Source organism: Blennius ocellaris, assembly GCF_963422515.1.
Source record: "Blennius ocellaris genome assembly, chromosome: 6".
NCBI lineage: Eukaryota > Metazoa > Chordata > Actinopteri > Blenniiformes > Blenniidae > Blennius > Blennius ocellaris.
The window spans coordinates 11725078-11752286 of record NC_137655.1 but is presented as its reverse complement, the minus strand read 5'-3'; the positions used below and the strand labels follow the sequence as shown (position 1 = coordinate 11752286).

The window sequence follows — 27209 nt, the reverse complement described above, 5'->3', positions numbered from 1 at the left end:
ACAGTAGAATTCCAACAGGTACACTAATTACATTTCGCAGGACATTAAAGGTACAAAGCCCTGCTTTGAATGGAAATTTAAAAAAACAAAAACTCACATTAAAACTGGTGTCAAACTCCAATTCCATGTTGTTCTTTTTTCAACTCTCATTTTCAAAAAGTGTATTCAATTCAATTTTAACTGGCAAAACATTGAAAAGTGCCCTATTTTGAATGTCTTTGAATGTGATTACATACAGTAGCAAATGAGTTAGAAATCCTTTCTAAGTATGTTGCTGCATAGCTGCATGCCTTTTCTCATAAACTTCCCTTGACACTGTTGTTTTGATGCTAAAGCTATTTCATTAGCAAAATGGTGATCCGGTGAGCACAATCACTCCTTATAACAGGTTATGTCTGTTCTCATTGAATAAATGAAAAGCTGTGGCCACATTAAAGGTTTTCAACAATATCATCCTGTGTCCCAGAATGAAGTATTTGACCACCCTTGGCTCACAGGCCACATGTTGGACACCTGCATTAAAAGTTTACCCAATAAAACCTCAGAATGTCCTACTATTTCCAACATATTTAGTTTCTTGCTGCCTAATTAAAATCGAGAAATGTCCGTACCTTGACGAAAACCATGTCTCTTGTTGAAAGTTTTATTTTAAGCATTTTAGTGGACGTTAAATCAAGTGACAGAGAGTTAGTTGAACACTGTATGTAATTCCATTCATTATCAAATGAGTGTTTTCCAGCTGCCGAATGTATTCAATAATTTTTAAAAACAAGGATTGTTTTAATTAAAGGAAACCTACTTTTGCATATACTTGAAACTGTTATACACACTGTGAGAATGTGGTAAATGGAGAATAGCAATTACAAGCAATTGTAGTGTTATCAGTGATCGGTGACTTTTAAGAGTGTGTGAATGGTTTTATGCTTGAGGGGCCTCACCTATTATAGCTACGCAGCAAGAAATCATTTTCCCGCATGACCCCGATGTGCTTCACTGGGTACATTTGTGATATTTACGCCCTGCTGCCAGGTTTAAGCAGCACCTCGATAACAATAAACCACCTTTGAATAATAGAAAGACATAACTTGATCATCAGAGCAGATGCTGAAGCTAATTGATGAGTTTACCCAAATTATTGTATTCTCCTGCTTATCATACCTGATACCTCACCATACAGATGGTTATTTATTGAATCATAAAAATGTGAAGGTTTTGAGCCTTTGAGATTTCACTGTTGTTTATTGGAGTTTGCAGGAGGATTTCTGAAGGCAAATACAATAACAGCTGGTTCGGTTATAGCTTGGTACCAGTCCTTCTCTCGTATAAAAAACCTAAAATATCTAAATGTGAAAAAGTGATTGTGTTATAAACTTCTTGCTTTTAAGTCGTATGGTTGTGTCAGAATATGTATGACAATGTTCTTGTATTTTGACAGCAATGCTAATAATACAGCCCATGGGAAGACGATAAATGAAATGATAGCTTAATCCCTCCTTTTAATGACTATAATTTTAAGCGGTTCCTTGTTACTTTGGATTGTCTCAAATAGTATTCTGCAATTTGACCCCAATTTATTAGTTTGCAGTAAAATCTCCCCCCAAAAAATTCAAAAGAATTTTGTGACTGTTAAAGCGGATATCATTGCAGCTAGGAAAATCCAAAATGGCCTTTTATGCATTTCATTGTTAATCCACTCCCATGCTGATATACTGAAAATGGTAATATTGTGTCAATGAGTTACTGGGAATATTTTAAAGGCCCTTTATTACATTGGGTAAAAATCTTAAGGCTTTTAAAGTTTAATCTACTGGAAAAACTGAACATTTCAGAAAGCTACGTGGAACTAAAGTGACACTCGACATGATGACAAGTGTACATCTACATTATGACAGGAAATAATGATGTGGCTTTATCCTGCCTGGCTGGCTGGCTAACTAACGCATCAGTATTTCAATACGAGAAAGAGCTAAATCCATGGATAACGCTGACTTTACAAGCATTATTGCATCTGTATGCAAGCTTATATGTCGCTGTTTCTTATGTGAATGTTTCTAACCAGGAAAAGGTGCTTACGCTAACACAACTGGTATTTTCTAAGGTTCCTTGCTGCATGAACTTCGCCCTCTAACAACCATTAATGTAATACCTGCCAGTAGTTGTGCCACCCCCAGTGTGGACGGCCCAAATATGTCCCTTTCCTCACCTTAGTCCTCAGTGTCCTGCCATGTCTCCATATCACTAGGCATGTCTTCACCTATGGTGTGTGTGTGCGTGTGTGTTCACCTGCTTTTTATCCAACTATTTTGTCTTTGCACTGTTTTTAATTCTTGTGGAAGCACTTTGTGTTGCTTTAATGTATAAAAAGTGCTATAGAAATAAAGATTGATTGATTGATTGATTGATTGATTGAGTAGTTTAATCAAAATTATGTAACAACCTGCCGATAGTGTAATAAGAAATTTCCCCTATTGTCATAATACCATTAGTGGATGGGACGGTCATTATATTAATTCACTGAGGATACATACACTGCAACACTCTTGTTTATGGTCTTTTTTCCAGTTTATTACGTTATTGACTTTATTACATTCAGAATGGCCAAAATCATTACATAATTGGCAGTTATTGTGTTACTGGTTATTGGTTGTTATGCCACCTGTTTACATAGACACAACAACATAGTTGAAGCTGCCTTATAAGGTTAGTAAAAGGAGATCAAATATTTTAGTTTGTTTTTTTCTATTACGTACACAGCCTCTAATGTAAAACCTAATACCTGCTGTACTGTCTGAATGTTTCCATCAAACTCTGTTTCATCATCCCCAGTAAGCTGGTCCACACAGTTCTTGGCCATGAACGGGATTCACATGTATTTTTTATTTTTATTTTATTAATTTTATTTTTTTTTCATTTTTTATTTCAAAGTAACCTCCAAGCATCTATTTGGATAAAGTCCTCTGTGGTCTTTTGCAGATGCTGTCATCTAATCTCTCAGCTTTTCAGACTTTTCTTGGCAGCAGCTTTTTATCTGTCGTTGGCTGTCTGTCACTCGCTCGGTGCCCAGATAAACTCTCCCACAAACTCACACCCTCACATTCGGGCAAGCGTGTGAGCTTACACATAGTTATATATTATCAATAGTTGTGTGTTGAGGAAATGTTCTCTCTCTTGACTGTTCAGGTGAATTAAGAGGATTTGAGTGTATTTCTTGTTGACTCACATGCTTCTTTCATTTATGTTGAATAGGTGCCTATGTGTTTAGCTGCAGATGCAAATCACAGATCAAGTTGTCTTGCGATTTAAATAGATTGAATATCCTTTGAAAGATCACAGCCCCGCCCTCATAGTCCCTTCTATTGCCATCTGGTTCATTGGGGTTTTTTGTTGCTCTCGCACATTCCCCTTTTTACCATCTCTTTCCAGTTTTTAATACAAGCTAACACATTTTTCTTCACAGTGTGAAGTTGTTAAATCACCCCCTCCAATCTTTGGAAGAGTGTTTTTGCATGCGCATCTGTCTGAAGTGCAACATTTCTGAGAGGGAATACAAAAAGTTGTTGGCGATAGTTACCTTAACAAATCCTTATTTTACCTTTTCAGTGGTTTGTTTGTTTTGTTTGTTTTGGGGTTTTTTTGGGGGGGGGTCTGCACAGGGGCTCATCCTTCCACACTTGGAAGACCCCTGGTCATGTGCTGGACTATTTCAACTACACCTTCTGGTTTCTGCTGGTTCCTGAACCTTCAAAAACGAATTAACTATAATGATGTCAAATTGCAACGATCCCCACATATTTGATTGACTGCCATTCAATCTGTCTGTTTCAGGTGTCAGTGGTACTTTAAGGCCAAGATGACGTCGGAGGACAAAAGGAGAACGAATTATCAGAATGGACATGGTAAATAGTTTTCTCTCTCTCTCTCTCTCCCCCTCTCTCCCCTCCTCTCTCTCTCTCTCTCTCTCCTTCTCTCTCTCTCTCATCCTCTCTCTCTCTCTCTCTCTCTCTCTCTCTCTCTCTCTCTCTCTCTCTCTCTTCTCTCTCTCTCTTCTCTCTCTCTCTCTCTCTCTCTCTCTCTCTCTCTCTCTCTCTCTCTCTCTTCTCTCTCTCTCTCTCTCTCTCTCTCTCTTCTCTCTCTCTCTCTCTCTCTCTCTCTCTCTCTCTCTCTCCTCTCTCTCTTCTCTCTCTCTCTCTCTCTCTCTCTCTCTCTCTCTCTCTCTCCTCTCTCTCTCTCTCTCTCTCTCTCTCTCTCTCGTCTGGATTTGATTTATAGGCATGATGGATGTCTGCTCAGTCCACTCAGTGCAGAACATATCATAATATTTACATTAACATGAGTTGTGCCAGAACGCACAACAATTTGGTGAGAAACAATTATGTTTTCTGTTTCGTATCTTTGCCAGTATACAAGCGAGCCACCTGCCTCCCTCTTTGCTTTCAATGTACTGTGTGGTGCTGCCCATCAGAATATTGAGTCGTTCACTGACTTGACCGGCTGTCCGTTCAAACACTAGACTTGCTATTATCACAGTTACAACTGAACCTCCCAGAATTCGGATGCCACACAAATAAACTAAACATAATCTTTCAATCCCCTTCATCTTTCTCTCTCTTCTCCTTCTTCTTCACAACATCCCTTAAGGTTTCATTTGGTGGTCCACTCAAGCTTATTTTTTCGAGCTCAATTACATTTTTGGAGTAAATTTAAGAGTGGTTGCAAAGCTGAAACATGAAACACCTGCTCCTGCACTCTTGTACTTCTCTGCCTCTTTTACCATCCTTCTGTCTTCAATACTCAACTGTTCATTCCTGTCATGAAAACCACAAATTGAAATCACAGATTTGAGGTGGGGGCTAAAAGATGTTTGAAGGTGAACAAAAAGATGACGATTCTGGGGGGGTGCGAGGTGACGGGGAAACTGCAAAAGAAGAAAACAAAAAGGAGATAGAAACGAGGATGAGGGTGTGCGTGATGAGAGGGAGAGGACATAGAAAAATGAGGAATGTTCGAAGAGGACAGCTGGACTGAGGCCAGAGTGCCAGAAAGAGATGGAAGAAGGTGAGAAAAAATATATATATCAGATTAGTTTTCAAAGGTGCCACATAGGTCTCAGATATTCAAGATTAAAACACACACCTTGTGGACTGAGTGGGTGTGTGTCGACTATAACTTTGGTCTTCAAAACCCTCCGTCCCCAGTGCCCGCCCCCGACTCGGCTCTGAATCTGACGTCGAGCAGAAGATTTGTGAGGAGAACGAGATTCCTGGGTTTTCGGGGTCTGCTTTCCTACATCAAGAGACAACAGATTGTTTTAGGAGCTTTGTTATTTTTTTCTTCTTCTTTGTTTTGTGATACTGTATCGATCCCTCAAGGAGAAACGGCCTTTGTGCAGGCCCTCTCTGCTGAGTCGCCGGGTCAGACACAGAACAACCTGTTAAAGATTCATTGACTTGCTCAAGGACACTTCGGCATGGCTGCATTAAACGGCGGCTGATAAGTGGCTTAAATACTAGCTCAGCACTCGGTAGCCTCTCAGCAATGCTCCATTCCTGCTCTGCAGGAGGAAAGATATCGAACTGTGTAACACTCTCCCTCCCTGCTCATAATCAATAGCAGTGGGGTTACGTGTCTCTGTTTGACGAAAATCATTTGTCTCGAGAGTGGCCAAGTCACTGTTGCATTGGTTCATATAATGTCCTCTGATTCATTATTGATACAGGGTGGGAGAAACTGAAGAAAATGCTTATTTCTGCTCTGTTAATATAAGATGTGTGAATGTGTGGGTTTGTCTGCATTGATCAAGATTTTTTAAATAGATCCTTGCTGTTCCAACAGTATATTTCAGTCATATAAAATAACTTGTGTGTGTGTGTGTGTGTTTTATGAACTGGAATGTGTACTTTTTGTCACAGCATGATGACTGGAGTCTTGTGCCTTCGGATCTTTAGCATTATCATTAATTGTGATTATGAATATATTAAAGTGCATCCTCATTTGGATTCAGAGTCCTTATAGCATTGGTGCCTAATATGACTTCTGGGCCCTGCAGCTGGGGTCCAAGGGGGTCCTGTGGTCTTACTCAATCTGAGCTTATTCAAATTGGAAAATTCAGATTTGCACATATAAAAGGAAACCATGATAACTTGTATGGAGTGCAGATCTGACCCGCTACACTTCACTTTTATGTTGAAGGCTTTGCAATTTTTTGAGAGTGGCTGCATCTGTGGAAGCATCCACACTTAGCGGATATTTATATCAGTGCAGGCTGCAGGAGTATTTGTTGGGGGTCAAGTACCCGTGGTTGTGTAGTATCAGTAATAACCACAGTTCCTGTTGAAAAAATGTCCAACTATAGGAGAGTTAAACTGTCGATTTACCTATTTATAAAAAAGTATCAATATGTTTGATTTGCAGATTTATTGGTGGATTTATTCTTAAGCCTGGTAACAGTATTAAAAAGCTCACTTTCAGACACGTGAGTTCACTGCATTGGTTATTCTCTCTCTGTGTCTGCAGTCCCTTTCCCAGGCATAAAGACGTATGTGGATCCTGATACATATGAGGATCCCACACAGGCTGTCCACGAGTTCACCAAGGAAATCGACCCAGCCAGGATTCGCATTGAGAGGGTGATCGGAGCTGGTATATACACACGCATATATATCCTCAAACTCACAAGCCACCACACACTCCACTATCCACTTGTGCCTCACTGGTTCATGCCAACAGCCTGTGGAGATAAGAAGATCATTTTGTGTTAGTTTGAATAACAATGGCTTTATATGTACGTATGAGATGATCAATTTTCATTCTACACGTATAATTGCTGTGAACCACCTCTGCCCTATTGTGTAAGCTAAAGAGGAGGATTTCTGCTCCCCATTTCCCAGTGTCTCACTGTCATTTCCTCAGCACCCACTGTTGGAATATTAAAGCTTTAACAGTTTTAGAGAACAAAAGAAAGTGTAAGAATAAATTCAAGGCTTTTTTTCAAAGGTGAAAAAAAGAAATTGAACTAATCAGAGGAGACTCACTAAAGGAGGCATTTAGTTGGGAACTACAACACTGCCCCCAGGTGGTTTACTGTGCAGTTTGCTGATGATGAGTAGTGAGCAGGAGGACTCACTTCTCACCTTGTTCATGTCCAATTAGTGTGTGCGTTTATGTTTTTGTCACTGTCATTTTGGGACTCACTTCTCTTTTGGGTGACCAAAAGATGCATCTCTATAATATGATCTAAATCAAAAAGTAAACTATTAAACCTTGTGGTAGATTGTGTTTTAGGCAAGATTTTGAGGGCTAAATAAGCAGTTTTGCATGCATGTTTTCCCTCAGGGGAATTTGGTGAAGTGTGCAGTGGCCGCCTGAGAACGCCGGGGAAGAAGGAGATCGCTGTGGCAATAAAGACACTGAAAGGAGGCTACGTCGAGCGTCAGAGGAGGGACTTCCTGCGTGAGGCATCCATCATGGGCCAGTTTGACCACCCCAACATTATACGACTGGAAGGCGTGGTGACAAAAAGTAAGAATTGTGACAGGAGAGGCTTAGATATAGAAGGCATATGTATATAAAGTAATAGCTGCTTTCAATGAATGCCATTTTGAGAAGAGTTTCTCATATGCACAGGTTCTGTCACATTTTATTTCTTAAAAAGAATATTTGATTGCAATAGAAAATGTTTTCAATCCATTTGTTTTTTTGTTTTTTTTATTGTTTTAATACCACCTTATCCTCGTCAGAGTAACATCCAGAATCAATTCAATTTGTTTGTGGGAAAAGGCATTATACACCACACACACACACACCCACTGTGTGTGAGGTGTGTTTAATATGTGGGAGGAAGACAAACTTGAAAGAAAAAATGTGCAACCCTCAGGCAGAACATGTAGACTCACAGAAAAACCCTCCTGACCAACTCTGGACCCACCCCAGGGCCCTGACCATTATGAGTCTCGAGTGATTTGGAAACGTTTTCCTGTAATTTTATCGAAACAAAGAAACCTCCATTTATTTTAAATCGATTACACATGTGCTGAAACATAAGAAGTCTTTTTTTCAATGTATTCTTTCTCATTTCAGTTTGTTCAAAAAGCAAATTAAAAACATTATTAGGGTTTTACTTTTTATTAAATTTTTTATCTTTTCAGTTTGTGTTAAAGGGTGGAGAAAATGAAACAATTCACTTTGTAATAATATTTTTAAAAAAATTGAAAACACCATAACAAAACTGTAGTTCATTTAACAACTAGCACCCTCTCTCAGCTCGTAAAGGTGGAAAAGGAGTTTTTTACTTCTTCATCTGTACTTTCCAGCTATATGTGACATTTTCTTTCATGGATTGTTTGTCTTTTGTCGATATCTGTAACTCATCCTCTGTCCCCTTCATCCAAAAGTGCTGCATTGTTGCTGAATGCAGCACTCACACCGAGATCTCTGCTGAAGCACAAAATGAAATGTAACCGTGTTGTCTGAAGTCGCTATCTCTTTACCCATCTCCTCGCTGTTTATCACAGTGCGCTGGATAAATTTACACCTTTGCTTGTCTGAGTGGTACATTTCTGTAAAAACACCTGAGAGTTTGCGGCAATCCCATTTCCAAGTATTGAATAACAAGCCCCTTTGTGAAAAGGCTTTGCTGTTTATACCCACGGCCTTGTGCCGCACCCTGTGCTTTGTGCACTAGTTTCCTCATAGCGGGAGTCAGGCTGAGTATTTTTTGTGCATTTCTGTGCCAAGATTATGTACAAGTACGGCTGTGTACGTTCAAATAGCCCCCATTTATGCTTTGGTATGCTGTGGCCACAAAAGATGTGCACGCAAGTGTGTGTGTCCGTGTGTGTTACCGAGCGGGGGCTTGTTAACGAGCTCTGTTTTACGGGGCTCACCCGGTGCAACATATGGTTGTTTTTACAGGGGGTGTATAAACTGAGACATCGCTGTGAATATAAATGTGTCCCCTGAAGACTTCTCAATGCACCCCCCACCGAATACAGATAGAGGACACTTTGCAGCTCTGACCCTGCCAACAGAGACCACAGAGATAAAGAGTTGTGTTTATTTAAGCGCAGATGCTGACATTATTGAATTGAAGCTGCTGATTCTCGATCATTTCACAAAGATAGATGCAGCTAAGTTATGCTGTCTGCTGCGATTTGGTGAGAGGATTCCTCCCACACAACACACAGATCATCTCGCTCTCTCTCTCCCCCCCTCTCTCTCTCCCTCTCTCTCTGGATTGACTTTTGAAGGAAAAAGAAAAACATTTTGAGTCACTATTACTGAAAAAGACTTTTCATCCCATCAGAGGTCAACAACTGACTGGCTGCACTAAAAAGACTTTCAGAGGTCTGTCATCAGTGGATAGCAGCCTATTTAAAGCTACTCATATCGTTCCTCAGTCACTTTATTAAAAGTAGCTTTCCAATATTGACCTTTTCAACTTTGAACCATGAAGTGATACTGAAACTACATTTTAATTAAAGTTTGAAACATGTAAACAACTTGTGAATTTAAGTTGGGAAAGCATCAACTAATGCAAGATAAATTAAAAATGTATTCATCTTTGATTATTTGAGAAGGATTTATCAGAGCAGATCATTTCCCCGGATTGTCTATCCAGTAGTGCATGCACACACACACACACACACACTTGCACAACACAGAATCCACATCAAACCATACAATCAAAAGCCATTTGTGTTTGGCAGTGGGGCCTCAAACTGTATGTAGGGAGTCATTAATTCAGAGTATCCTTTCTCTGTCTGCCTGCCTGTCTGTTTGCCTTTGCCTCACTTGCTCCGTATTTCACTCCCTCCATCTGCTGGTGTTCTTCAGAGACTAATTATGAAGAGTATTCTGCTGTGACTGACTGCTATACCTTGCTCTGGAATAGCAGGTGACACATTAGATTGTGGCAAACAGGTGCGTTTGTTTGTGTTTGGGCGATACACGGTATAATTATATATTGTTTCCAGACCTCTCTAATTAGCGCAGGAAAGCTAAGCTTGATCAAATAATGGGTTTTTTTGCGTCAGTCCCTGCTGGGTTTTCATCGAGGGGGGGAAATATCAACAATTTTAAGGGTTTGGTGGTGGGATCAGTAGATTTAATACAAAGCATCATTTGCCTGTTTAGTTCGAGGTAAGTGATACTGGTCGGTGCTCAATTACTGATACATCACAAAATCATCCAGGTTATTGTGACTTTGAGTATTAATGTTCATGTTTGGTTTCCTGGCATCAATACCAAGACTGACTCCTCACACAATATGCAAACATACCCGTTCATAGGATTGAATGAGACATTTATCGTTAACAAAGAAAATCAGGCTTGACTTCATTCAACATGTATTTTCTTGAAGTGTTTTAAGATGCCGTTCATTACATATTCTTTAAAGAACACGTCGTTGTGGGAATACTGAATCTGCAGTCTTACAACGAGCACAGCTGCCCCATCAGTTCATTTGTTTTGTTTGTTTTTTTTAATTATGGTGTACTTTGGAATCTTGCAGATGTTTCACCATTAGAAAAAAAAAAAAAAACATTGAGCTGTTGGTAAGAGGGTAAATAACACTTTGAATAAAACCTTGTAGCTCAGATTTTTTTTCTTACACATAAATTGCCTTTGAGTGGTATATGCGTCTTATTTATTTATGAGACAAGTAACTCCTGAATATGTAAAAATGTCTTATACTTCACAATCTTTTATGAACAATCTGACCTGCCAACATGTTCCTTTCTCCTCATGCTGATGTCGCCGATTGTTTCGCAGTGCACAGATTTCTGAAACTTTTACCATGTATGTATTCAATAAAATCAATTAAAATATGATGCTCATGCTATTTCACAAGCATTAAGGCTGCATGGATTATTGTCATCTACTGTTTTGCTTTATGTCTACCTTTTAGCGATTCATATCTTACCAAGGGTAATGGGTTACAGTTGTATGTGATTGCAGAAACCAGGAAAATGAGAATAAATGCTTCAACTCGTGAAGTGACAGTGACATATGCGATTAATGCTCTCCACACCCAGTGAGACGTCCAGGAGGAAACCTTCACTTTTACATCTCCTTTAACCATCCGTCACATAACTTTAACATTATGGTGTGTGTTCGAATCCCAGTCGAATTGTAAGTGGGATATCATGGTGTTACTTCACCTGGGAGACATTTTTATTTGTCTGTCCTGCAGTTCAGTGTGTTTTGGAGCTCGCCAGCACAACAAGCCTGGACAGTTGCCCCGTAGCTGTAAACCAGTCAATCAGTGACACTGTTGGGATCCCGTGTGAAGGAGCAATACCATTCAGAAAGAGACACTGAGCCTGCACTTTTTTCTTACTAATGTTCCATGCCAAGCACGAACTGAATGCTGATCAGGTCCCATTTGGCTGGGTGGACATATTGATATGAAAAAGTGTTATGAATTGAGCTTCTTGACTAGATGCATCAATCAGACTCACACTTGCTGCAATGCCAAAAGCACGCAATCTCTCTCACACACACACACACACACACACACACACACACACACACACACACACACACACACACACACATTGTTCCAACTCAAACATATTTGAAAGTGTCGTTTTGGCATCGAGAACTGAGTATGTCAGGTACATGACTAGAAATATTATCCGATGGTTTTTCACCAGAGAGTTTATGCTATGATATGTCAAATGATAATACACCACCCTGTTCACTGAAAGGAAATCCATCAGGTTTAACAACTGCATTATTCATCAGTCAGATGTGATTCAGTGTACACTGCTATTTTCCATGTCAGAAACAGAGTGACTGGCTTTTTCTCTGTATGCAGAATCCACTTTTCGAGGAAATGAAGTGAACTGACAAGTGATTTGAGGCTGGAAAAAGTGCACTCCGACTTTGTTGTGACTCCAGTTTCTCCTGTCTGCTCTTCTTACCCTCTGCACTAGATCGACTCTAATAGTGAAATTAATCTCTTATACCAAGAAAAGTCATCTCAGAGAAATGTGTGTTTGGTGTGTTTGCAGGCAGGCCGGTGATGATCGTGGTGGAGTACATGGAAAATGGATCACTGGATTCATTTCTGAGGGTGAGTGGTGCAAATGATTGGAGGGTTTGAACATTGTTATAGCCTCAGTGGACATTACAGCCACAGCTATAAATATGGTGTAATACCCTTGCATGTCATTGGGTGTTGGCCATTATAACACCGTGCAGACAAATAGCAAGATCACCCTCAGATACTATTGTGGCCTGTGTGACTTATTGAATCTATTTGCTGAAGCACATCGTCCTTTTAATTTATAACCAGCATAAGCCTAAGTTAACTTTTCTCTTTACTTAGTAAGATTTATTGAAGATATATTGTATTTGTTCCAAAGGCCAGTATTTTTTTTGTTCGTTTGCCCCTGGTCTCGTTCTTTTCCTCCATCTCCACCCTCAATGTGTCTTTGACTGTCTGCGCTGTCTCAGTATTTTTTATAATGACTGTGTATTTTCCTCTGCATCCTGCTCTCCCTGTCAGCAACATGATGGTCACTTCACTGTCATCCAGCTGGTTGGCATGCTGCGTGGCATCGCCTCAGGCATGAAGTATCTGTCGGACATGGGCTATGTTCACCGAGACCTGGCAGCTCGAAACATCCTGGTCAACAGCAATCTGGTGTGTAAAGTGTCGGACTTTGGCCTGTCCCGAGTCTTGGAGGACGACCCGGAGGCTGCTTACACCACAACGGTACACATGATACCCTCAGCCCTACTAAAACCAGCAGCTGCTGCAGGTTTTAATGGAGCCATGATCACGTAATTCTAATACACATCAGGGAAATACTTTGTTATTGCCCAGGCTTCACGCTGGGGTCAGACCAATCCGTTAATTTGTGCTTTGTCGGTCACCTTGCTCTGAAAGCTCTTGAACCAGACTGTTAGGTTGTTTGTCATTTGCCACGCTGCCCAATTTTCTGTAGTGTAACAAGTACAAATTGTATAACAGATTGCCTTGAGCCCTCCCTCAGACTATCGCCCTCCTGTCAACTGCCTGGCTAATGACACCTGATCAAGTTGCAATTGAACGAGTCGTACAAATCCAGATACAGGCTGAAAAAACAATCAAAACTAGATAGTTTGCATCTAAATTAAATCAAAACTTTATTTATTTTGCACTTTTTATACAGTCTGTAGCACAAAGTGCTTTACATGCCATATAAGACATTAAAAACAAAACAGAGATACACAACATCCCCACCACTGAGGCAAGAACAGTCATTAAAAAGACAAAATAAGACATGTATACAGTCATTTTTAAAAGAGTCTCCAGATCTGGACGTTTGGGAGCGCTTTTGCCCGAAATTAAAGGAACTGAAAGCTGAATGAAATATTTATTTTTTATCCTACAAGCTTCTGAGCAGTGCACACAGCAGTATTGAGGCTGTCTCCTTCTCTTTATTCTTTTTTTATAGTTGGTCACAGAAATACCAGAGCGTTGATAATACAATAAAATAGTAATATATTATTTTCATATTTAATTTTTTTTTTTCTAATAATACCACACAGTAATATCATTGATATTACTGTTTTCTTCCCCTTCTTCCAGTTTCATTTGCTGCCAGTTGGCCAGCTGTAGTCTCTTCTTGGCTTTGCTACAGAACCTCATTAGCAGGAGAAATTGAAAGTTTTGAACTATGAAAGGGACGGGAGCAGCTGTAGAGCCCAAGCAACAACAGTTCAATTTACTGAGATCTACTGAGGGGTTTGCGAGGTACACTTTAGCAGCTGTTCTGTGGCTGACCCTACCCTGTTTCACAAAGAAATCTCCCCCAGTCATGTGAAATCTCCGCTTCATCCAAAAGCTTGTTTTCAGCATTACATCAGGACTGAAGTTGGAGATCAACTTTACTTTTCCTGCACCAAGCTGCTGATCTTTTATCTTTTTTTGTAACTCTAAACAAACTCTCAAATGTCAGTGCCTTTTGCAGAAAGATAAACACTGAAAATATTCGCACACCAATGCTATCTGTATAAAGTTCATACATAATCTAGTAGATCCATCAATCAACAGTGTCTTGATTGATAATCACATGTTTTGCTGCTTCTCCTCCAGAGGCCAAGTTTAATCTGCCTTAAATTGCAAAAGTCAAACCGGAGCTGAAGACAGTGTTCTTAAAATCTGTCTGGGCCCAGTGTGAGCTCTTTTTCCCAGCCTTTTCTTGTGTGAAGGAAATGCTGTAGTTACGGTTGTGAGTTGAGCCTTTTCGCCCTCACAAGCTTGTGTTGCAAAATCACAGAAGGGAAGTGAAAGGTGACCTGAGGTGAGAGGAGAAATCCAAAGGCACTAATCACAGAGTATTCTGAATGTGGAAGCACTGGTGACAACAGTTTTATTGAATTATTAGATACGTTTTAAAATGACTCAGTGCACACTTGAGCTTCCTGTAACAGCTGCTTCTTTCAAGTTGAAAGCATTGTGGGAATCTGCACTTGTTTGGGATTATTCAACAGGGGAATTCAGAGCCTGAGCTAATAGATTAAAGGTAGAAATAATTTAGTTTAATAATCTTTTTATAGATAGAATATTTACCATTAAAACATGTTTAACAGTAGAGGTTTATGCAGTTTGATGTGTCAAATTTTTTTATTCATGTTATAATTTCTGTATGTGAACAGGGTGGTAAGATCCCGATTCGATGGACAGCTCCTGAAGCCATCTCATACAGGAAGTTCTCCTCAGCCAGCGATGCATGGAGCTACGGCATCGTCATGTGGGAAGTCATGTCATACGGAGAACGACCATACTGGGAGATGTCCAATCAGGATGTGAGTATTATACTCTGCAGCAGTTGAGGATCCAATTATTCCATCGAGGATGAAAGGGTTGTGATTTATGATCAGTGAGGGATTATCTTGTTTTTCTCATTCTTGCTCGACCAGGAACAGAAACTTCAAAGTCTTAAAAAAGTTTTCACACAGCGTCCTGCACAATCACACTTGAAAATTGTTTGAACTGGATACAAACATTACTTTTTAGTAGTTAGAACACCCTTTTTATTAAATGGTAAAAGATACATATTGCATTCACTTTGAAAGTTGAACTCTTCAGAGGGCCAAAAAGTGTGGTTAACCCTATTGATATAAAACAAATAGACAATTAAAGACAAAGCATTACAGCTAGCATGGTCTATGTGAGATAAGTAAAACGTGTAGGTTAGTTCATGTTGCCTTATGGGTAACAGAATGCCATAGTTAGGTTTGATTTAATGGTTTAATTGATTTAAAAGAATGGTGCTTTGTCAATCTGTGCCTCTGTGGGAGAACCCGGCGGTGGCAACCTCAACTGCCACAGACCTCTACTTCTTTGATTTGATTTGTTCAAATGCATGTCAGAGACTAGTTCCTCTCAGAGTCCTGATCCTGTAACTTCAACCCAACAACTATATTGACTTCACGGATCAAGCCCCGCTATACTGAGTGAATTCTGAGTTTGTTTGCCACTATATCTATAAAGATTGGTGCCCTTTCACCTGATCTGTGACTGTTTACTCACATCAAAAACCAACCTCTGAGAGGGGAGGTTAGGAACAGAAATGCTGGTGTGATCCACCAAAAGGATGAAAAAGATGAGTAAAGGGGGAATGGAAAAGAGCAGTAAAGGTCAGAGGTTCAGAGGACTTCGGTCCACTCGCGGGGGAGTTTAAAGCTGTGGATTCAGTGTGGCTGAGCAACCCGCTGATCCCGGGCTGTGGTCAGGGATTGAAGGAAGCCCTGTGGAAGCATATCCATCCCTCTCTCTGCTGAGTGTGAAAGCTCCACCGTAATCCTTTCAACCCTTTACACACAGACTTATACACATCTATACATGCTCCGCACACGCACACTTATTCACTGAGGTCTCTGGGTTTGGGCAGGATTTGTGCTGCTTGGGAATTGCTTAGCAGTGCTGTCCAAGCCAAAAGGCAAGCCGCGCCACAAAACCTTAAGAACAATATCTCAGCCTGGTCAGCCACTTACCACTGCCCTCTGCAAAGATACATAGAGATAGTCCATACCATTTTCCCTTTGATAACCAAGATATACTGTATCCAGGTTAATGCACATATTACCTGAAATAATAGAGATTTACAATGGCAGACAGTGCATGTGAAAGTTTAATTATAGTCCAGCTTGAGCACAAGAAGAAGATCAGTTCAGCTTTATTCACGATACATAGCATTTCTAATCTGGTCTTTTGTTTATTAATGCAGTCCTATATATAAGTCCTTGCTTTGGTTTGCTGCACTATAAAATATTAAGCAGAAACAGCTCTGAGACTTTTAAAAATGCAAATGATCTGATGTTTTTACCAAATTGTTGTTGTCTTTTAAATTGAGTCTTTGCAACCCGTCCATCTGTCTCCAGGTGATTCTGTCCATTGAAGAAGGTTATCGGCTGCCTGCCCCAATGGGCTGCCCCATGGCTCTCCACCAACTGATGCTGCATTGTTGGCAGAAGGAGAGGAATCATCGGCCCAAATTCACAGATGTCGTTACCTTCCTGGATAAACTAATCCGTAACCCCAGCAGCCTCCTGCCACTGGTAGAAGACATTCAGAGGTAGATCACGGGAGCGTTTCTGGTGCAATGTCGGCTAATTTGAATGCATGTGACCCAGTTACAAAAACCACTGAGCTATAACAGAACAGCTCTGATTTCACAGGAAAAATTGAGTGACGTCCTTTTCAAGTTGACAAATTATTTTACTTTTAAAATATCTCCACACTTTGGGGCAGGGATGGGCAATCCTGGTCCTCGAGGGCCGCAGCCCTGCACGTTTTAGATGTCTCCTCATATCAATACAGCATTAGTGGCTCCTTGTCAAGCTTTCTGCAGAGCCTCATCATGATAACAGGTGTGTTTGAGCAGGGAAACATCCAAAACGTGCAGGACTGCGGCCCTCGAGGACCAGGATTGCCCACCCCTTTGGGGACTTTGCCTCAATGCCACCAGTTTTCCACCTTGAAGACAAGTTGACATTCACCTTTCTTCTTTTTCTTTTTAATCAGTCTCCCAGAGTCCCCGGGGGAAGAAATGGACTACCCAATGTTCATTTCTGTTGGCGACTGGCTGGACTCCATCAAGATGAGTCAGTACAAGAGCAATTTCATGGCAGCAGGCTACAACACATTGGATTCTGTGGCCAGGATGAATATTGAGTGAGTTGAAGAGCTAAAACAACTTTTTCTATTTACTGATTGAACTTCACAACCCACTGATTTTACTCATGTTCAGCCTGTAAATGTCTCCTATGACTTAATATTTCTAAGGTGAGGGACATCACCAGGGCCTGTCAGTAATGTGGGTTCTTGAATCTTGAGAACATGTAGACACCAACAAGTTAAGAAACTTTAACTCGCGCTTGTTTGATTTTGACGAGCCATTCTCTCCATGTTTTGTACAAGTGTAATGATACATTGCTGTCGTCCTCTTCCGATGAAGAATTTATCATCCCTTATGTCATTCACACCATTTTATTTCCCTGTCATTGTTTTGAAGGTGAAATATTTTAGCATAATTCTGTCTGAGCTATTCAGTGGTTTGACTTATTTATTGTTGACGTGCGTCAGGTCTGTGTAATGTGCTTTTCATTAGCCACACTGCCTGCATCCAATGTTCAAATCCATAAGTAAAGCATCTGGTATTTACACATGTCTGCAGCTGTTACACTTATTGTTTCACACTTTATCATTGTAATTAGTTCTAAATTTAATAATGATTTTTTTTATTTTTTTTATAAGATTTATATCCTACAGTCAAGGAAACAAAAATCATGCTGGTTGAAGGAATACCACTTCACTCTGCCTAAACTATAATATGAGATTTTCACTGGTATAAATACAGTCCTGAAGTGTTTTTGTATTTTTGTGTGTGTGTGTGTGTGTGTGTGTGTGTGTGTGTGTGTGTGTGTGTGTGTGTGTGTGTGTGTGTGTGTGTGTGTGTGTGTGTGTGTGTGTGTGTGTGTGTGTGTGTGTGTGTGTGTGTGTGTGTGTGTGTGTGTGTGTGTGTGTGTGTGTGTGTGTGTTTCCCCTCTCCGCCTAGAGATGTGAGGCGTATTGGCGTCGAGCTGATTGGCCACCAGAGGCGGATTGTCAGCAGCATACAGACCCTTCACCTTCAGCTACTGCACGAACAGGAGAAGGGTTTCCATGTATGAGGACACCCTTGCACCCAACCTGGGATGGACAGACTGAAGCACCAGATGGAAGTGAAGTCTAGACCGTATGACAGACAGTCTACAGCCTGTGCCTGAGTCTCGACCCTCGTGCAGGAGGGCATTGGACAGAGGACTCCAGCAGACTCCTTCCCTGGTCTCCCACACATCCCATAGAAACAGACTTTTTCTACGACGAACACCCCTTACACAGTCTGCCTGGTTCTGCAAGACTATTACAGCCTGATAGAGTTCACAGACTGGCCCAGGCCTTCACTTAGGGGAATGTAATGCCTTGTTGCAACAGCAGTACTTTGTGTGGAGCAACAATATCTAGAGACATAGATTTGCAGACGTAATCTACTGAATCTTTGGACTTCTTTTGTCTTCTGGTTTTATTTAGGTTTTTCTTTGCTCCAAGTTATGTGCTCATGTAGCTGCTATCGGGTGTGCAATTGAAACATTTTGTCCTCCTATGAGCCTATGAGAAAACAAAAAAAAAGATCCACATTATTTTTTTATTTCTAAGGTTGATAATTTATCACAAAGGTTTATTTGGATTGTTTTAGTTGTTCGTTCTCCAGAGAAGCTGATAAACTAATACTTGAAGAAAGAAGTGCGAGAGAAGGTTGCAGAGATTTATTGAATGTTTAAAAGTGTATAGACAATTAATAATTATTAATATAACCGAATATCAATATATGTGCAGTCCTGTATGTGAACGCCCTAGTAAATCTGGATCTTATTTAGATTATTTATTTATTTAAAGTCGTTTTCGAAAAATCAGCAATACAGTCTTATGCAGTCACCTCGGTATCTCAGCGAGATGAAGAGTCGTCCAACAACAGCTTCTGTTGACATGTAAACAAGAAGCAGACATACTATCCACCTGTTTTAATGTCATAATCTAACCTTGCAGAGATGGATTTTATGTGTTCAAACTAACAACCATACAAGTCTATTTGGACAGTTTATTTGGGTTTTTTTAACAGCCAGTGTGATCACAATGCGATGTGATGTGATCCCTCTTTTTCTTTTTCTTTTTTTTTTTTGATTGTGAATGTTAGACTTCGCCTGAAAATACACAATCTCCACTGTCTTAATATATGAATGTTCACAGAACTTATTGTGCAATTGATACGAGACGTTTGAAACTATTTGGAAATTCAACATGGACTTATATGGTTGTTCAGAATTTACCGAAATCCTTTCATCTTTTTTTTTTTTTCCCCATCCGGACACACACAGGTGGACATTCCACAAAGGGTTGTATTTTTCTGAAAACTCAAATTATCTCAAGATGTCAGAGGAGAATGAATCCGCCTGTGGTAAGAGATTACCGGTTGGCTTGATGGAGTGAGCACACTCCAGCCTGGGCTTTCATTGTGGTTATGTAAAGGTTGTGGCTTTTTGTGGCAATATGGGAAACCAAGTGTAGATAAACATATGAATGAATACTGTTCTGATGTGCAGTAGAAGATGTAATGTTCTCAGATTTTTGCCATTGAAATCAACATTTTCATCATTCTACTTATCAATGATGAAGGCACAGAATATAAGTAGTTAGTTGAGTCAGAGGCGGCAGACGGAGCTCTGATCCGGTTCATGGGAATCAATGAGATTAAAAGGTGGTAGTGTTTGTTTTTGTGGACAGGATAGAGATGTGCAGCAGAGGACCTTGGCGACTTCCAGTTTTTTCTAAAGATCTAGTTTGTTTCAACCTGCTGTATTCCCTAATGATGTGGACGTTTATTGGAGCTTTGTAATTCCTTCTAACTTTGGCCTCTCACATTTGCTGTGGGACATTAAAAGAAAGGCAAAGACACATTCACAGTCTGTACCAAAGCAGAACATAAGGTCGTCTGTAGCTTTCAAAACACACATGTTCACAAGTTTTACTGACCAAAGTATAACATAAACAGTATAGTGGCCGAGGCTTACCTAATTACCAGAGGGCAAATGTATGTAAGATCATATAGTTTTGCCAGTCACAGCCACATTGTACAAAGCAGTTACTTTATAAAAAAAAAACAGAAAATGTAGCTTATTTTTTGTATTTTCTTATTCAAAATTTTGAGTTTTTTTTTTTTTTTTTTTAGGTTATGTACTGTCTAATTTTAAATATTTTCAAATTGATTCAGCTTTCAAAAACCACAACTTTCCTCCATTTATCAGCAGAGGGAGCTCAGGTACCAGTGGTATTACCCTCATCACAGTTTGAGTATTGATTTACTATTGCAGCAACACGTGGACTCCCCTTAGTTACAGTGCTATTACAATGAAGGTCACCATCATAAGTGAGCTGCACATCATGAGTATTAAAATACAACAAATGACCCCAGATGGGGGGGAAAAAATTGATGCAGTGAGAATTGGCACTGTTTCAGTTTGTGTTGATCTTTGGTCAGACTCAAAATGACTCCAGCTACAAAGACCTCAGTGTTCCTTGCTCTGATTCACATTGTGTGCATGTGGTGCAACTCTGCATTTCTTAAAAGCTCTCTGAGAGAAGAGGAAAGGCAAAACTTAGCCAAAGTTACACACCGTCAACGCGCACATAAACAAACACATTGAAAGTAAATACAGCACGTTAAATTCTACCGGATTTCTTCTTCCAGGAAAGCAGGGAGTGAACCAACACGAACAGCAGCATCATAACTCATCATGTTTTCATCCTTACATCTACAGTGACAAACACACATGCACAAACACACACAAGCAAACACACACAGAATGCCTTACAGTCTGTTAACCATGCAAGATAGAAACACTATATTGTAGTTTATACGTTTCAGTGCAGTCACAGGACCTAGCCATTAGTTTGAATTCTTTGACAAGAACCACCCTTCTGCAGCTGTTTTTTTTTTTTTTTTTTTTTTTAATGACAAACCAGAGCTCAATGATTAACGTCAAGGGCAAACTGGATCTGGAGATCTGTGCCTTTCGGTCACAGCAGAGTCATGTATCCAGGCCTTCAGGAGTTGGAAAGGTGCACGCACACATCCAAACATATTTGCACAGACACACACACACACACTCAGAGTCACAACCCCTATACAGAATATGGAGAATATCAGATGCTGTTTGTTTAGCATGTTCTACTGCTGAGCAATGTTAGAACGTTCTTTTGTACAAAGTACAAGTATACTTACAATTCTTGTATTTTATTTTTTTATAATTTCCAAAGAGATGTTGTAGATCTTGCACACTGTAAGAGGCAGTTACAGCGACTATTTATTTGCAAATAAAGATGAACAGTTCTTGTGGCTGGTTAATGTTGTACGATTCTTAACCCAAGCAACCTGACAGAACCCACCCATCTATGTGTTCATCTACCTTCTTTACCACTTCATCCAGCTCAGGTACTGAAGGTTGGGTACAAGAGACAGTTTCACACAAATGCGCATCTACAGAGACTGAGAAGGCCAAGAGAAGCATTTTGTCAAAGAGGAGTGGTTTTTGTTTCCAGTGCTTTGGGCAATGACTAAATGACTACATTTCATTTAAACAACTGAGAATGCAAAAAAAATATATATATATTCTGAACTTGCTTTTTTTGCTTTTAAAATTAAAATGTATTCACATTTTACCCTAGGCATTTTTTATGTCATCATTCACATCACAAAAAGTGAATCTGTTGGACTCCTTACCACCTCAGACCTGCATGTGAGAAGGACGATTCTAAGTATTTTTAATTCCACAGCTTTGTTTAACTAGTTCTTTTTTTCCTGCTACCCTGTATGCTTACCTTTCTCCTTCAATTGAAGCTCTGCTCATTGCTGCTGTCGCGTTATGCAACTTGCCCTGTGAGTTTGGAGACCTTGTCATTCTTCTCAAGCACAGCTTTCAGTTTTGATGACGTGAACATCTATATGCTAACTGATATCTTGGCAAAAGTAGTCTGTGATGCTTGTTTATATCAATTTTCAAGGCTTGTTTCAAACTTTTCTTTGAAACTTGCATAACTTTACCTTACTTTGAGCCTTTAATTTCTTAAATTCAGCTTTTACGGCTTCAATATTAAAAAAAGAAAAAAACAGAAAACTGCTGCTGTTCTGAAATGTGAAGGAACTTTTAAAGCATTCAATAATGGGTGCATTTACACCAATAATTTCTACCTATATGACCTATATACATTTCAATGCTCAAAAATGTGTATAATACATTGTTTGAAACTGTAGTGCGAAGGTGACACAGACTACAATGTCAGGACATTTCAGGTGTTGGAGTGAAACCATCAAATGCATGAGGGTGAGGGTGCCTGGGAGAGCTCCAACCTCCACGATTAGGTCACCGGGTGGTTCACTGAGCTTAATTCGTCCTAATAGGATTACCTGTCTCAAGCTGGAGTGTCCAACAGCGTCCCAGCTTGAAACACTAGTCACAGCAGGGACTGGAAACGTGCAAGTCTGAGACTATGTTTGCTATTAATGTTTGCTTTCATAGGAAATTGCAATTTTAACATTTTATTCAGTTAATTAGACCACCTATGGGGTGATGTATTGAATGATTTGAATAGCATAGCATCAAGTGAGTGCGATGGGGCTGCTGGACAAGCTGTCAGGCTGGCTCGGCCTGAAGAAGAAGGAGGTCAACGTTTTGTGTTTGGGACTGGACAACAGCGGCAAAACAACCATCATCACCCAGCTCAAACCGGCTAATGTAAGTTCTTCATCAACTGGACTTTTTTAAACGACCATCATGAGATTTGTATTTGTAGTTATGCCATAAGAGTAGAAAGACCTTTATATGCTGAAAGCTTCTGTATCGCCATGATATTTAGGGATACATGTGGTAAGAAAGCCTGTCAGACATCTCATCATTCACTGAGTGCTTGTTTTCAGCAGTCGAATCATTTAGGCCCTTTGTCAGAAGAGTGGAAACATGTTAGTCAGGTAAAGCCCATATCATACTCTCCTCATTCTGTTTCCTGCTTGACATACTTTTGCCATTACTTGTCTGTATTTGTGTGTGCGTGCTCGTGTGTTATGTGGTGTCCATGCAGGCACAGGCTCAAGAAATAGTCCCAACAATTGGCTTCAACATTGAGAAATTCAAGAGTTCAAGGTAGAATGCAACAGATATTTGACTCCTTGAAAAAACGATTTGGATTAGCTAATCCTCAAGTGTTGTCTGCCTGATTCTGAACTGTTTGTTTATTTGTTTGTTTTTTTGTCTCTTTGCGAGCAGCCTGTCGTTTACAGTCTTTGATATGTCTGGCCAGAGTAGATACCGAAACCTGTGGGAGCATTATTACAAGTAATAAGAGCAAACTCACACAGCATCAATCAGATATTGACAGATGTTACTTGTGAATTATAAACTTTGCTTTTTTTCTTTTGTAGAGAGAGCCATGCCATCATATTTGTCATTGACAGCAGTGATAAACTAAGAATGGTTGTGGCTAAAGAGGAGCTGGACACACTGCTGAATCATGAAGGTATTTATGAACTGCAAACTTTTTGCTTTGTGTGTCTTCAGATCAGCTGAATGACCTTTGAATAATTTCAACAGTCACAAACTATCAGTTTCAATCCATAACTGCCAATCTCACCTGTCTTTCTCATTCAGATATCCGCAACAAAAAGATCCCGGTATTGTTCTTTGCTAACAAAATGGACCTGAAAGATGCAATGTCTTCTGTCAAGGTCTCACAGATGCTGTCTTTGGAGAAGATCCAAGACAAACCTTGGCACATCTGGTAAATTATCCCTTTTCATTTCCCTTTGCAATGCCAGGCATTTCCGAATTTTGCAGGAATGTCTTACATTTTGTGCCTAACAAGTTGAAGCTAAAGAGTTAAAGAGTGATGCAACATGTTTAGCCACTGGGTTACTTCCTGGGTCGTCTTATGTATTTTGCCATTTCTGCTGCCTTACCGGTTAAACATTACTGTCGAACGTCGCTGCTCTCATTTTCTGGCTTGTTTAATCATTAGGCAGATGGAAGGCCTGTGGATTAAGAGCAGGACAGCTTTCAAACATCCGGCATCCAAGAAAAGTCATGGGAAAGTAAATGTGTGCCACACGCAGATTAACTCCCTGGCATCTTATTTTTCAGTGCGAGCAATGCGATCAAAGGAGAGGGCCTGCAGGAGGGACTGGACTGGCTGCAAGGTAACACGTTCAGGGAGTTTAATCAAATCTGGTATACAGGGTCAAAACTGAAATCAATCTGCACCCTGCATCCAAATTAAGACTTGTTGTTTCTTTACACCCATAGATCAAATTGCACAGTAAGTATCGTTACGCCATCAGCATGTGAAGTGGTTGTGCTGTTAGATTGTATTTATGGGATTTAAATCATGAGAGGCTGAGGGAAGAGTCATTTAACAAGTCATTTAACCTCTCATGCATAAATAAATCCTGTCCAAATCAGGCTTTGTGTGTAGTGTTTTAGTTTTTTGTTTAGTTTTGGAGGTTTTTTTCCATCTCTTTGTGTTCTGTACTCCTCTGGTGTTTTCCACCGAAAAGCAAAATAATCTGTGATGTCACTGAAAATGTTACTTATTATATTAGACCCCTGTGTAGTTTCTTAAAGTCAGATTAGATAGATGGAAAAAAACCATTGGAATCTCAGTGTTTTCTACTTTATTGTAATAAGATGTATGTTGTTTTTGTTGTTGTTCTTTTGTCAGATCATTTCAAAACAATGAACACATGAATGACTGAAGTACCTGAGTGCATTGGCGTGATCTTCTTCACCGACTGGAATATTTCTCATCCTTGATGTTGTAGGCCTTAAACCTCACTGTTAAATAACCTAGTCCATCCTCTGCATGCTAATCCTTTAGGTCTGCATTTATATTAAGAGTTCAATCTGATTTTAGCCATGTGGAAACCATGTAGGATTTGGATGTATATACGATTACGGCGAACCCAAACTGTACTTATTGTTTCTGTATACAGTGTTAAGTGTTTTAAGGTTGTTGTTGTTGTTGTTGTTGTATTTGTTTTTTTATTCAAAGCTGCTTCTTTTCTATTCTGTGCTTTGTTAATCTGTTCCACTGAAATGTTTTTTTTTGTTTGTTTGTTTTTTTGCACGTGTTGTAAATTCAGAATTTTCAGGATCTCAATAAAACCTTATTTGCTTGCATCTTTTGTGTGACATAAGTTGAAAAAAAAAGAGGCTTTAGAAACCACTGAACAATAAGATCTTCAAGGAGAAGTATCAGTCTAAGTTAAACAAAAATTTACTTCTTTCACCAATATTTACATGGAGCTGTTTCAGTAAGTTATAAAAAACATTGTCACTTTCAGGGAATTAATATTAAATAATACAATATAGTTAAAGAACAACCTTTCAGAACCATTTGAAGATGGAAAAAATATTCAGTTGAACTGAAACATCTAAAACCAAAACATCCTTATTCAGGCCAATCTTCACTCCTTTCAATAATTTTGTCATTTTAATCCATATTGAGGAACATGCAGCGTAATTCACCGTGGAAGCGATTGCAGGAGTTGAAGAGGATGTGCCGAGTTTGACAAGTCTACCTTTCTTCTTCAGCGGTTCTCTGAAAACACAAAACAATGTTGACTTTTAATTACAAGTTTCAAAACTGCATTCAAATGAAACCAGCTCAGAATTGTTGGGATAATTCAGAGCCCCTCTCTGCGATCCAATCCACAAAATAATTTTTTTTATTTCTTATTATCAACTTGCCATCCCTGCAGTTAATCAGATGTCAGACTAAAACACACGTGAAATAGGAAACATCGACAAATTTTTACAAATACATTTGTGGACCATGTTTTGCTATATACGTATGAATTTCTAGCATTCATACATTATATGATGATATATTTGTGTGTGTGTTGTAATCCTTTCTTATTCTTTTAGATAAACATCTGACTACATCATAAACATGAGCAATTTCAATAGTTTTAATGATTTCTAGAATATTTCCCTGGTGTATACGATGGTAAAATGTGACACTCTCCGGGCAACACAGGTCCATAAAGTTGTCGTGTAAGCAAGGCCTGAGATATCAGTGATGCTGCCATGAAAACTACCAAACGAGCATTAGCCTTAATGTTGTCAGGGTGAGTTTGAGAAAACTCACTTGACGCAACAGCTTTAGAAAAGTTGTTTTGTTTTTTACATTTCACTGTATTTTGCACCAGAAGGTATCAATAGTATCAATGTAATTGTGTTGATAATGTAATTTTTTTTTTTTAATCTAATTGATAAACAGCATCCTGAACTTTAAACAACCCGTCAGAAACGACGTCCACCACTGTGCTTGACACCTTGTGCAAACCAACTATGCTCAGCTGCTAATCACAGGATTATTCTTCTTGACTAAGACTATTAAGTGTTCCACATTCAAGTGGCGTCTCCCACCGACAGACCTTGGTGAGGATCATCCCCTAACTATGCAGCTCTTACAGAGAGCTGAAGGCTTCATGATGGGATTCAGACGAAGAGCTGAGGAAATGTGCTTGTATACCAACAAGATGTCATGGTAGGTTGAGAGAGAGAGAGAGAGAGAGAGAGAGAGAGAGAGAGAGACAGAGAGAGAGAGAGAGAGAGAGAGAGAGAGAGAGAGAGAGAGAGAACACCACTTTTTTCCGAGAGATAATGACCTCGCGTGGGTGGCTGCACAGTACGTACCAACACATCGAATCAAACTTTATACCTGTAGCTATCCACCAAAAACATGCTCACAGCTCCAGTATTGTTCTGCCGATTGTATGTATTAGCCTGAATGCTCTGGTTACTAAAGTGTCTAGTTGAAAGGCTATTTCATCTTCTATGCAATTGTGTTCTATTTTATTATCCACAGGTCAGAGATGCAGAGCTGAGAAAGACATGGCAGCACGAGTGAGGACAATATCTCTTCTGTCTATCTCTTGCTGTGCCTCTGGGTCTTACGTTTGACATCGACCCTGTTTATCCATCTGGAGCAACAAGCCAGCAGCAGGATTGTTGCTCCTGTCATCTGTTACATCATGCTGTCGACTCTGACAGGGATAAGGCCACTGATGGTGATGATGATGATGATGATGATGATGATGTTGTCTATAGCTGGCCAGTTGCATAGC

General features: G+C 39.7%; 2 protein-coding genes across 2 annotated transcripts in view; both read left to right on the top strand.

Moving 5' to 3' along the window:
• The window catches only part of LOC308131207 (ephrin type-A receptor 6-like), a gene marked incomplete at both ends in the record, with an annotated part of 170750 nt that extends 152585 nt beyond the window's left edge, over positions 1–18165 (top strand). The window contains 9 exons of the mRNA XM_080497845.1: positions 3826–3896; positions 6514–6639; positions 7333–7518; positions 12012–12073; positions 12509–12718; positions 14647–14796; positions 16375–16568; positions 17018–17167; positions 18051–18165. Of these exons, the coding sequence (XP_080353971.1) occupies positions 3826–3896; positions 6514–6639; positions 7333–7518; positions 12012–12073; positions 12509–12718; positions 14647–14796; positions 16375–16568; positions 17018–17167; positions 18051–18165 (1264 nt within the window). The remainder of the gene's footprint in view (positions 1–3825; positions 3897–6513; positions 6640–7332; positions 7519–12011; positions 12074–12508; positions 12719–14646; positions 14797–16374; positions 16569–17017; positions 17168–18050) is intronic.
• Positions 18166–22701: 4536 nt separating this feature from the next.
• Positions 22702–24833, top strand: LOC308131781 (ADP-ribosylation factor-like protein 6; the record flags this gene model as incomplete). The annotated part of the gene is made up of 9 exons (XM_080498620.1): positions 22702–22824; positions 23007–23057; positions 23168–23229; positions 23353–23421; positions 23508–23602; positions 23734–23863; positions 24223–24278; positions 24385–24397; positions 24800–24833. The coding sequence occupies 9 exons, from the start codon at positions 22702–22704 to the stop codon at positions 24831–24833; spliced, it is 633 nt and encodes a 210-aa protein (XP_080354746.1).
• Between the last annotated feature and the right edge of the window lie 2376 nt (positions 24834–27209).